Source organism: Macrotis lagotis, chromosome 1 (assembly GCF_037893015.1).
Source record: "Macrotis lagotis isolate mMagLag1 chromosome 1, bilby.v1.9.chrom.fasta, whole genome shotgun sequence".
Lineage (NCBI taxonomy): Eukaryota > Metazoa > Chordata > Mammalia > Peramelemorphia > Peramelidae > Macrotis > Macrotis lagotis.
Window position 1 is genome coordinate 32,861,329 of NC_133658.1, and position 13,411 is coordinate 32,874,739.

At 36.4% G+C, this 13,411-nt stretch overlaps 1 protein-coding gene across 6 annotated transcripts in view; it reads left to right on the forward strand.

Moving 5' to 3' along the window:
* Window positions 1-13,411, forward strand: part of DNAH6 (dynein axonemal heavy chain 6) — a 227,602-nt gene that overhangs the window by 54,595 nt on the left and 159,596 nt on the right. For 5 of the 6 annotated variants that reach the window (XM_074196146.1, XM_074196126.1, XM_074196152.1 and 2 more), the window contains exons 13-17: window positions 1,172-1,323; window positions 2,105-2,257; window positions 5,800-6,051; window positions 9,191-9,319; window positions 10,524-10,637. In XM_074196146.1, coding sequence (XP_074052247.1) covers window positions 1,172-1,323; window positions 2,105-2,257; window positions 5,800-6,051; window positions 9,191-9,319; window positions 10,524-10,637 — 800 coding nt within the window. The remainder of the gene's footprint in view (window positions 1-1,171; window positions 1,324-2,104; window positions 2,258-5,799; window positions 6,052-9,190; window positions 9,320-10,523; window positions 10,638-13,411) is intronic. The other variant, XM_074196159.1, reaches the window with a different exon arrangement.

Consider the following 13,411-nt stretch of genomic DNA (forward strand, 5'->3'; position numbering starts at 1 on the left):
AAAATAAGTCCCAAAAAGAAATTTCAAAAGAATGAGAAAGGGATGGTTAGGTGGCGCAGTGGATAGAGCACCGGCCCTGGAGTCAGGAGGACTTGAGTTCAAATCTGACCTCAGACACTTAATAATTACCTAGCTGTGTGGCCTTGGGCAAGCCACTTAACCCCATTTGCCTTGCAAAAACCTAAAAAAAAAAGAATGAGAAGGATGCAATAAATATTTTAAAATATTTTATTGATTAAAAATCCTTTTTGCTCTCAATAAAATGATAGATACTAGGAAAGAGAACCACTTCTGAATCTCTATATTTCTGCTTTTTAAAAATATATCTTTTGTTTTCTTTTATCTTCATTTTTTAAAAAATGACATCTTTTATTATTTTATTATCATTTCCAAATAATATTCCCCCTTCCTCATAATTTTTTGTAACAAAGAATTTTTTAAAAGGGGAGGAATGGTTCAACAAAACTAAGCAATACATCAACAGAGTTTGAGAAGTATATGCATTGTTCTACACCCATATTCCTCACACCTGAAAAAAAGAGGAAGGGAGATGAATTTTCTCACTTCATTTTTAGGGTTAGACTTTGACATTATGATTATACATTGTTCACTTTCACTTTTTGTGCTCATTCTTTTCCATTTACAATGCTGTGGTCAATGGGTATATTATTTTCTTGGTTATGCATCAGTTCACTTGTTTCCATGATTTTATTAATTCTTCATCATTTTGCATTTGAATGGTATTTCTTTCTATACATGCACGTAAGGCAATTTTTTTTTGCCATGCCCCAGTTTATTTTATTTTCAGTTCTTTGATACTATACAGATTGTAGTTATGAATATTTTACTGTGAATGTCTTTGAAAAATGATACTTTATACCTAAACAGTATCATCCAGGGATCAAAATGTGGAGAAATGTTAGTTCCTTAGCAAAATTCCAGATCGGTTCTCAGAATGGTTGAATCATTTTATAGCTCTACAGTTTATTAGTGTACCTGTATTTCCACATCCCTTCCAATATTGATTATAAACATTGAAACACTGTAAAATATAAAAGAATAAACACCAAAATATGGTGTAATCTATGTATGAAATTAATACACGATGGGTTGAATATTTAAATCCTTGAATCTCTAACACACGGCTAATGTGATAATTTTTTTATAATAGGTGTTAATTTCTTTGCTGAACAACTAGAAAAATATCATAGAGAACACAAGGAAGCCTTAGCTCTAAGGCCCATCAGAAATGTAGGATTATTGCTTATTGATACCAAAAAAATGAAAAAAAAGTTAATTCCATCACCAATGCGTTGCTTGGAAGTAAGTGCACAGAAAATTATGTAGTCTCTATTCTTATCTGCATGTCACATATTGCAATAACGTCAGTTCCTTGACAGTATTTTGTTTCTAGTATCAATAATGTTTTCCTATTAATACCAGACTATTAATCATTTCTTATTTTCAAAATAAAAAAAATTTCCAATTCTTATTTTCTGTTCCCAATTTTAGAGAAAGGTCGATCAAAACCCTCTTTATGGGGGCAGCTAGGTGTTGCAGTGGATAGAACACCGGCCCTGAAGTCAAGAGAACCTGAGTTCAAATCTGTCCTCAGATACTTAATAATTACCTAGCTGTGTGACCTCGGGCAAGTCACTTAACCCCATTGCCTTACAAAAAACTAAAAAAAAAAAAAACCTCTAAATAAGCCCTTCTCTGAATCCACTCCCCACCTACCATGGGGGAAAAATATACCCTAAGAGTGTATGGGTAAGGGTCTTCAATGGACACCATGGCCTGACTTCATTATCTGGAAGTTTCTTCCATTCCTAAAATTCTATCATTTTATCCTCTTCCCTCTATGTAAAGCAATTCCTTGTGAAGATCTCAGAACTCAATCAACTCACCTAGGACTGCTTCACAAAGGCTTCCACCTGAGCCACACTATAATGCCAGTCACCATATGAAGGACTGGGATTACAAAAACAAAACAGAAAACAGTCACTGTTCTCAAGGAACTACTAGTCTAATAATCAAACTTAATCTGAAATGTGTAGCAAAAATGAAATTTCACGATTTTCATTCAATGTTTTTGCTTTCTTAGGTCATAAACAATATGCTTCCTCTCCAAAGCAGGAAAAAAGTGGATGCTATCATCTCTGAGGCCCAAGATGCAGAATACAAACTTGAGTTTGTTCCCACTGCAACTGTAGAATATGTTAATAGCTTGCTTTTTCTTGATGAAATCCAGGAAAGGGTGAGTGCCTAATCTAACAGAATGGACTGTATTTTGTGGCTGAAGAAACTACTGTGGGAAAACGTAATTCTTTCTCCACATTGTCATCAAAGTATCACATCTAGCTGCCCTAAGTCTATCTACTTCTGCCCCTTCTGATCTTCTTTCTGCCAACAGGTCTTTTGAAGATTTGGTTGATCATTGTCATTATAAGACTTCTTTGGTCTTTCAAAGTTTTGCTTTTCTGGCTATGATCATTTCACTTTTTGTAAAGTTATTTACTGCCCCAAGAGTCCTGTATTATACCATCAGAAACTACAGAAAAGAGAGATCTCAGAATTTGAGGCCATATGAATTTAAACTTTGGAAACTTTAGTCCCAATTTCTTTAAAGAGGTGTCATGTACACTTTAGCTCCTACTATAGGCACCTCAAGTCTTCTAAGCTTGCTTCAAAATAAACACTGCAAAGGGTGGCTAGGTGGCTCAGTGGATAGAGCACTGGCCCTGGAGTCAGGAGGACCTGAGTTCAAATACGACCTCTGACACTTAATAACTACCTAGCTGTGTGGCCTTGGACAAGCCACCTAACCCCATGGCCTTGCAAAAACTACAAAATAAACACTGCAAATATGATACATTTGAGATTTGGATACAAACTGTAAGAAATGCAGTATAAAATGTGTCAGATACATTGACATATAGATTTAAGGAAAGGCTTATGAATTTAATACAATATAGCATGATGAAATAAATTATCGTAAAAATATTAGCTAGCATATATAGAACTTTAAGGTTCAAAATATGCTTTACAACAATTGTATTTCATCGGTTATTTTTCTGTTTTTTATGGAAGAAAAAACATCTTTTTAAGGATAGTAAGAATGTGATTTTCATTGTCATTCTAGTTTTATGGAATATAAACAATTTGACATTCTTTCATTTCAAATCTAAAACATAAGATCTTAAAGTGACAAAGGAAAATAGAGACCATTTCTTCAGTGTTAGAGAACTTTGTATAAAATATGCATTTGTGTTTTAGGGAAAATTCTCTTCTATATAAACATTCATCTTCATTTGTGTTCAGTAGAGATCCCCTGTAATCTCTGTGTTATGTCTGTATTTGCATGTGTTGTATGTGTGTGCCCACGCACACACATGTGTTTAATCTAATATCAATAGGCCTGCCTAGTTGTTTTTAAAGGTCAATGCTTGTCAACTACAGTCAGTCACGAAGCAACTATTACAAGAAAAAAAGACTGATCCTACCCTTGAGGAGCTTACTTTTTTTTTAAAAAAAAAGATTTTATTTATTTTGAGTTTTACAATTTTTCTCCCTCCCCCAACCCCCCACAGAAGGAAATTTGCCAGTCCTTATATTTCCACGGTATACATTTATCCAAATTGAGTGTGATGAGAGAAAAATCATGTCCTTAAGGAAGAAACATAAAGTATAAGAGATAGCAAGATCAGACAACAAGATATCAGGTTTTTTTCCCCTAAATTAAAGGTAATAGTCCTTGGTCTTTGTTCAAGCTCCACAGTTCTTTCTCTGGATACAGATGGTATTCTCCATTGCAGACAGTCCCAAATTGTCCCTGATTGCTGCACTGATGGAATGAGCAAGTCCATCAAGGGTGGTCATCACCCCCATGTTGCTGTTAGGGTGTACAATGTTTTGCTAGTTCTGCTCATCTCACTCAGCAAATCATGCAAATCCCGAGGAGCTTACTTTTTTTTAGGTTTTTGCAAAGCAAATGGGGTTAAGTGGCTTGCCCAAGGCCACACAGCTAGGTAATTATTAAGTGTCTGAGACCGGATTTGAACCCAGGTACTCCTGACTCCAGGGCTGGTGCTTTATCCGCTACGCCACCTAGCCGCCCCTGGAGTTTACTTTTTTAATGGAAAATTATAACACATGATAATGAGTAAAGGGGAATAAAGTGCAGTGAAGGATACTATCCTTACATGTCCTCAAAATATTTTGGAAGGAATAAATAATATTTTTTTGGTAAACTTTTTTGGTCAGAACTAGGTAGGGCAATCAAATACTTGAATAAAAAATGTCCTAGAATGAATACACCCTCGAGAGGAGAGAACACTGGAGCAGAGGAATCTTTCATAATGAGAAGGAAGACATCATCTGAGAATGTTATTTTGGCAATAGACAAGAGGAAGCTTGGCATATCAATCACATTGAATAAATAGGCAGTTTTTCTCAAATGAGAGAGAGAGAGAGAGAGAGAGAGAGAGTAATGGATCCACAAATCTAAATTTCTACCTTTGTCTGAGTCAACCAGGTGTGTACATAAATTACTATCTTCACACAAGACCTAAAAAGGACATGATGATGCTTGGAAGCACACCATAGTCCAGATGTCTAACTAACAATATATGGCAGTGCTATAAAATAGATTGTAGCAGCTAATTGTTGAAAACAGGTTATGCACATACTTGAAACTGTGGAAAAGGATATTTGCAACAAGATGAAATGCAAAAGAAAAAACAGGCATGCCATCCATCATTCCAAATAAACATTCACCAAATCACTTCTTGGCAAACTGATGCCAATAGTCTGTCCCTGGTCTGAGTATGTTGCTTAATTCAGCATGTTCTGAAATACTCTCCAAACATTAAGGCATGCCATACATACCAGAGCAGTATCTGTGTATGAGAGAGAAGGAGGTTTGAAGGAGAGAGAAATAAGTGGAGGAGAGGGAGAGGAAGAGGAAGAGGGAAAGAAAGGGAAGGAGACAGCGAGAGAGAGAAAGAGAGATAAAAAAACTGAAAGAGAGAGAAATGAAATTGTCCCAGTGTCAGAGAACATCTTTGACACTAGAACTTGTTATAGTTAGTGAAAAACTAATAGAAGGGGGGAAAAAACTGTATTTGGTTCCACTAAATTAGCAGTTATAGTCATTTGTTAGCTGTTTCTCACTGTTGTATAATAGAAGGAGCACAGAACTAAGAGTCAGAAACTTTCCCTCTGTCACTAATGTACATTGTGACATTGGTCAAGTCACTTCCCCTCTCAGATTCTGTTCCCCCTTTATAAAACCAGGGACTTGGACAACAGTATTGATGTCAAACTCAAATAGAAATAAATCATTGAACCATACATAAAGGTGCTTGTGTGTTTCCCATTAACGTAGAAAGTCACAGTAATATCATCTATGTTCTTTTGTATTTGTATTTTTATATTTATTTTGCATTTTTATTTATTTTCATTAAATATTTCCCAATTATATTTTAGTCTATTTGGGTCACAGTAAGAGTATTGTGGGGTCTCCCATGTGACTCCTTTGGGGCTATATGAGCTCTAGAGTTTCTCCTGGATTTACAATTCTAGATTCTTTGTTCTAATTTCTTTGTAGTACCATAGTGATTGAACCTAAATGATTGCATCTGTGACATTTTATTCTATTTGCTTATAACAGTAAACTCAGAGGATGTTATTTTTATAGTGTGGAGGTCCACAGATGATTTGACAGAATTCTGAGATACATTAATAATGATTTATTCCCAGATGTTGAGAGTTTCCTCAATTGAGTGCTCTTGTCTTTAGATTGAAGTTCTTGAAGATGAAGCCAACATTGTTGCTAAAATGTATAAACTTATTGAGCAATACCAAGTTCCTACTCCCCCTGAAGATTTTGCCGTATTTGCCACCATGAAGCCATCAATTATTGAAGTCCGAAATGCCATTGATAAGTCAGTGGGTCAAAGAGACACCAGCATTCAATTGTTCTGCCAACATTTGGACAAGGATGTTGAAGAGCTAAACAATGAAGTGAATGAAGTAAAGCTACAAGCCCAGGTATTTAAAAAGTCTTTCTTCATTTATTGTATAGGAAATTGGCATCATCACATGAAATTAAAGCATTGCCAATCATGCCTTGTAACTCTCAGTATATATTGATTCAGTCAACTTTGTTCTTATTGTTTCCCTTGGGGAAAAAAAAATGAATTACTCTTCCGGAAGTGTCTTGAGAATTCATCCCTACAAAATGTTTTGTGTAACAGTTTTAAGTACTATAAACTTAGACTTTTAAAACTGAAAGTACCCTTGAGGGGATGGCTAGGTGGCTAGGTGGCGCAGTGGATAGAGCACTGGCCCTGGCGTCAGGAGTACCTGGGTTCAAATTCTGCCTCAGACACTTAATGATTACCTTACTGTGTGGCCTTGGGCAAGCCACTTAACCCTATTGCCTTGCAAAAAAAAAGTACCCTTGAATCTCAGCATAGCTAGTGAATGAATTTTCCACCACTACTTGTTTTTCTATTTTATTTCATTTTTTCCCAATTACATGTTTTCAACATTCATCATTTTGCAAGCTTTTGAGTTCCACATTTTTCTACTACCCTTCCTTCTCTCCCCCATGAAGCAGACAATATAAGTTGTACATATACGATCTTATTTAACATATTTCCATATTAGTAATATTGTCTTATACTACTTATAAAACAAAATTTGTATCCTGAATTACATTGTCTCATAAACTTTAATTATTACCATATATTATATGTTAAAGAACCTTCTTGTTATTTTCAAGATGCAATTTTGACTTCCTTTTTTTTAAGTCATAACTTTGAGGGGTTTTTTGGTTTGTTTGTTTGTTTGTTTTGCAAGGCAGTGGGGTTAAGTGGCTTGCCCAAGGCCACACAGCTAGGTAATCATTAAGTGTCTGAGGTCAGATTTGAACTCAGGTACTCCTGACTCCAGGGCCAGTGCTCTATCCACTGCACCCCCTAGCCACCCCTAAGACATAACTTTGAAAGAAGGTTTTATTTGAGTGAAATTAGTTGTATTGTGGAAGGGTAATTTCTGGGGGCTGTGAGAGATTGTAATTTAGAAGGTTTACAAATTTTGATGGTGAAATTTGTGGCTATTAATTTCTTTGCCTTTTGCCTATGTATACACTAATATGAATATATGAATTGGGTTGTCATTCAATGCCTTAAAAAAACTAGGAATAATCATTGAAAGCTTCTTTCCTAAGATATTAGAAGAATTAATGAATCATAAAATCTTTGGGTTGGGTCTTAGAGATGAACAAACCTGAAAATGTCTGATTTATGAGGAGAGAAATTAAAAAAGATGGAAGAGAATCAGCAATTACATAGCACCAAGAGAGCCAGAAAGACACTGTACTTCTCACTTTACAAATATTATCTCATTTTATTGAAAAACATGGCTGGGGGCAGCTAGATGGTGCTATAGTGGATATAGACTCTGGAGTCAGGAAGATCTGAGTTCAAATCCAGCCTCAGACACTTGATACTTAACTAGCTGTGTGACCTTGGGCAAGTCACTTAACCCCATTGCCAAGAAAGAAAGAAAGAAAGAAAGAAAGAAAGAAAGAAAGAAAGAAAGAAAGAAAGAAAGAAAGAAAGAAGAAAGAAGAGAAAATATGATTGCCTCATCATACCCTCAATAGAAAATATTTTTTTTCTCTATAGGATCCCTGTACTACTTGGTTCATCTTGGATGACCACCACCATTTGGCATCTGGGTCATCCTCTCCTTTGTATATGAGAGTTCCAAAAAAGCTAAGATCCTGTAGATGCCAAATATTCTATGGGTCAATATTTACTCAAAACTACAGCCCATGAGCTCCCATCAATTTCTTTATTTTTCTCAGTCAGTCAAATACGTAATTAACCTAAAGCAAAAAAAGGGAAAACACCAATTTTATTTAAGAGCATAGTAAGTAAAACAGCAATCGAACAATTTTCCCAAAAATCTGAGATAGATCCTATCAAATATATATATATATATATATATATATATATATATATATATATATATATACATATATACTCTTAGAAATATGGACACATCTCAAGGACATGTAAACATGTAATGAGGAATATGTAGCAGTAACTCAAGTATCCAGGGAGAATAAATAAATATGAACCCATAGGGAGTAAATATATTTAACCAGAGAATGTGTGTAAAGGGGGCCACATGTGTAGGGAAAATAGGTCAAAGACCATATGAGGGAAAGAACAACTCATGGTCTTGATCCCATAGAGCTATTGATGTTGTCTGATTTTGTCAACATAGTACTCTTGCTGGACTTCCCAACCTCATTTCCTACTGTTGCCCTTCACAGAGTCTGTGACCTAGCCACAACTGACTACTAGCCCTTTCACCATCTTGTCCAACTTAATGCTGGTCTCATATGGCATGTGATCTCTGCCAGGAGGTGTTGGAGTCATCGTCATGGCTATTCTCTTAGCTATATAACCCCATGGGACAACATTTGGTTTCTCTGCTTTCAGCTCCTAGCTTCAGCTAGAATCCTCAGCTGAGGGAGAACCTAGAACACATCTGTATACCATCTCTCTTTTTTATTAGAGCTGGGATAGAGGTTTAACAGCCTTTCACATAAAAAATATCCAATAGGAAGTAAAAAAACCCAACTACTTCATGAGAGAAAATTGTCAATCTCCAGAGTCTTTGCTGAAAGCAAATTTGTGTTCCCAGAGGGAAAATCTTCATCTCTTTTGGATCACAGAACAACCAATCCTCTAAGTTCCACCAACAGGCTTTTTATCTGTGTATGAAATTCCTCCTGTTATTCTCCAGAGCAAAGGCTTTGTCCCATGCCTCTATTTGACTTAGTTTAGAAAGGTCTTGTACCCCACTTGATTTCTTGATGTTAATTATGTATACCCCCCAAATAAAGGGGGGAAAATGCTACAAAAGGAAAACATACAAGAGTGATGTAAATCTGGGATTTTTATTAACCATAAAAGTCTCTAATATTTCATTAAATTAAAACCAAGAGGAAAAGATAGGAAACAGAAATCCTAAGGTCCTCTTTCCCTTTAACCTTGGTTCCAAATCCCTGCCTTTAACACACAAAAAGTAACCCTAGCCTTTGTGTTGTCCTAAACATATCCAAAAGACCTATATCCACTGCTAATCAATATTTTTTCCTGTTTCCCAGGATCCACAGATTTTAGACAGCTCAGCAGACCAAGTCAAAATAAAAGCGCTATTGGGTGACCTACAGGTCATTCTGGATGACCTTCAGAAACGTGCTTTCCAGTACAAATCCTACCAGAAAAACTTTAAGGTAACAACACCTGTAAATGCATTTTCTCAAAATTATAAAACTTCTTTCCTTGGCATTGAATCTAGCTCTTCTTTCCAATCTCATTTCCTATTGCTTCCCTTTACAGAGTCTGTAGTCTTGCCAGCCTGAACTACCAGCCCTTTTGCCATGTTTTTCAACCTTCTCTCACTTCCATACATTTGCACCAATCATTCCTCTGTGCCTAAAATGAGTTCTGTCTCCACCTTTATTGGTTGAAGTCATTCTCTTTCTTGGATTCAACTTCAATGCCTTCTTCCCTGAATTTCAATTCAATTTTTAGTTGAATTCAGTAAGCATTTATTAAGTATGCATTCTGTGTTATTGGACATCAGAGACATTATAAATAAAAGCAAAACAGTCCTTTCTTTCAAGGAACTTACAGTCTATTTGGTGGACACAATATATCCATAGATAAGTAATATGCACAAAATAAAGACAAAGTAAATTTGTTTGAAGCACAAATCATAGAAGAGCATCAAGAAAAGCAATTGCCTAAACCCTGAAGAGTATTAGAGAATCCAAGAAGTCACAGTGAGGAATGAAAGCATTTTAAGTACAGAAAATAGTCTATACCAGGTCAAGAAGGTTGTAGATGGAAGTCATGCAAAGAGAACTACAAATAGGTAATATGGACCAAAATATGGGAGTGGAGGTGGGTGTGGAGATGTGAAATGATGCTGGAAAGATGGATTAAAGCCAGATTATAAAGATTATTGTATTTTATGCAAAAGACCAAAGGAATCCTAGAGCTTCCTGAACAGGGGAGTGACTTGGAACATCATTTTCCTTACAAGAATATCAGTTGATGATGGATTGTAGAAGGTTGAGACTGGGGACAAAGAAGTAGATTAAGAGACTTTTGCAATAATCCAGTTAAGAGTTGATTCCTAGGATGGCGTCTATGTGAGTGAAGGATAAGGATACAAGACAAGTGGAGGTCAGAGTGCCAATCCTTGCCATCTGATTGGATATGAAGGGTGAGGGAATGTGAGGCATCAGGCCTTGGTTCTTGCTCTTGTAATTTTCTTCACACTTTGGATCCATTCACCATTCACAGGCTCAGTAACTGGCAAGCTTGCCCTTGCCTATGTGTCTAATTCTATAGGCAGAGAATTAGAAGATGGTTATTTACTTCATTACTCAAAGAGAAATATGTTCTGATTAATTTTTCTTTCTCCTAAAGGTGCCAGTGTCCAAATTTGAGGCTCTTGAAGAAGTAAGCGCAGAGCTGAAATTAAAGCAACTACTTTGGGATTCTCTCTCTGAATGGGATGAACTCCAAGCAGATTGGTTAGAGGTAGAAGAGAGATGTACTTTCATAATTTCGATTCTTAAGTAATTGAAGTCAAGTTTACATGTTAAACCTAAGGGCCAGAATTGGATATTTTTCCCACTGAGCTAAGAGACAGGAGGCCTTATTTTAAAGTAGTATTCACTCTACCACTAGCTTTGTGATTCCAAGGCAAGGTATCTAACCTCCTACATTCCTCATCTCTAAAAGGAAGGCGACATATCAAATAATTCCTAATATTCCACTTGTATGGAATTGTAGGGAAATCTTTTAAACTCAGTAGCTCATTCTTGAAGGAAAGTTTCCCTAGCTTATACTTGTGATTAACTGGAATTTCACACATACAGAGATCTACCATAAAAGAGATTCATTATGGATGGTCTTATATGAAAAACACTTATAACCCCTATCCAAGAAGCAATCATAGCAGTAGGAAAAAAGACTTTGTTCTAAGATTGGGGAAGGGTCTAGACCTTGGGATTTCATTGACACAAAGAACTCACAGATGAGGAAGCTCTTCCTGCCAAGGTAGATCAGCACTTTCTCAGCAACTTATAGTCTTAGAGAAGTTCCTAGAACAGAGGTGTCACATCCTCTATAGTGTGACCTGAACCAGATTAAAATTAATTAGGAAATAATTAAAATTTAAAATAAAATATATTTAAAAAGACATTTATACAGCTCCTATCAAGGTGCCAGACACTATTCTAAACACTTGGAACCCTTCTACCTTCAACAAGATCACAATCAATTGGAGAAAATTTATAAGTGCTTAGAGAGTGAGGAAAAAAGAAAAGAAAAAGACATTTACATGATAACTTTAGTTTTTAAAGGAATAGTAAGTTTTACATCATAGATTTTACAGCTTCATCTTTTTTCTTCTACTATGTTATGGAAATGCTTGCTTTATTCCATAAATTAAAAATAAAACAAAAATTTTAAAATAAATGAAAGTACAGTATAATGTAGATAATGTTAATATGTGGTTTTCTGAGTCAATAGTGACCTCAGAGATCCTTAGGTATTGTTTAGTGGGTCCCTTTTCTATTTGAGTTTGCTCCCACTGACCTTGAATTCTGAAGATGAAAAGATTTTCCTAGAGTCCCAGAGGCAGGACTGGAAGCCAAGTCTACCCATTATGACATGCTTCTTCAATTCTAGAGAAGAATAACCTATAATTTGTACCACCAGGTGAATATGGAAGATAATATTTACAGTACCATAGAACCTTCAGAGTTGAATGGTAATTTTATCTAAGGTCAAAGGTTCCTTCTACCATGAACCTGGTGTAGAAGGGGCCCTCAGTATTGCCTTGAAGGCTTCTGAGTCTGGATGTATTACCACCAAGACAGCCCATTCTAGAATAATTAGCATTTAATTAGTGCCTGCTATGGGCAAGGTATAGCTCCTGTGCCCTTGAGGTCTTCAGGTTTGATGATGGGAGGGGCCTCTTCCTTTTTTGGTCCAGGCTTAATAATCTTTCACTATGCTTTCCAGATTATCTCTGACATGAATCACCAGTCATGGGCAATGGTCATTTGATTTGATAAAATCTAAAGAGGCCCTCCATCATATCCTGGAATGGTAACCCTGGAAGATAATAGAGCTCCCCATTGTGCCTGGCAGCTTTGTCAATAGCTCCTAATAGGAAGTTACCAACCACCACCATTCACCTCTTCTTTCTCTGACTTTTGAATGTGAATAGCTATAGATACAGGTATAGAGATAAATAGACTTGCAAGTTCAGAGATACAGGTGATAGAAATACAAGAACAGAGACAGAGATGAAAGAGACCTTTCTAGTTATATTGAGAGGGAGAGGGGAGAGAGAGGGTTAGAAAGAGGGAAGGAGAGGGAAAGAAAGATTGAGAGTTTTTTTTTAAGTATTTTTATTGGCAAAGATAATGGAATGATTTACCATTTCCTTCTCCAGCTCATTACTGATGAGGAAAATGAGGCAAACAGGTTACTTGCCCAGAGTAACACATCTAGGAAGTGTCTGAAGTTGGATTTGAACTCAGATCTTCTTAACTCCAGGCCAAGCATTCTATGCCCTATGGCACTAACTAGCTTCCCATCACAAGGAATGGTTTCCAAATGTTCCCCTTCTGCGAGAAGATTCTCATCCCTTCTCAGTTCTTCCATCCTCCAACTTAAGTCAGCCTTCATCTCTGCCTCTTCAGATTCTTTCTTTTCTTTGATTTCAATTTTGGAGCCTTCCTTTCTTACTTGAAAGGTCCCTCCATTTCCCCCAATAACCCAGAGAGAAAAGAGCTGCCCCACAAGCTCCATTGCCTTCTGCAAGAAAAACCAACTCACTCTTTAAGTGTAGATAACAGTGAGACCTGGCCTCAACAGAAATTCACTCAATTTTAGGCAGGTTGTTGAACAGTCTTCTTGGGTCTCCATGCTTCATGGTAGCAAATTGTTCTGTTGGGACATTAAGCAGGTAGGTCGCTCATAATCACCCAACATAACCAAGGATAATTTAGTCAATTTGGGGAGCCTCAGAGTCAATTGTTCATTTCTCAGAGTGAGCATTTATCCCTTGGAAATCAGCAAATGATGCAAATCATTGTTTGGTTTATTGTTTTGTGAATTGTCTAAACTTAAGAATGTGATGGAGAAAATGGTAATAATTCAGATTAAACTTAAAAGTAGATCATACATAGACTTTTTGGAAAGGTGGTTGTTCAACATTTATCAGGAACATCTAGGTGGCATAGTGAATAGAGCACGGACCCTGGAGTCAGGAGGAACTGAGTTCAAATGTGACCTCA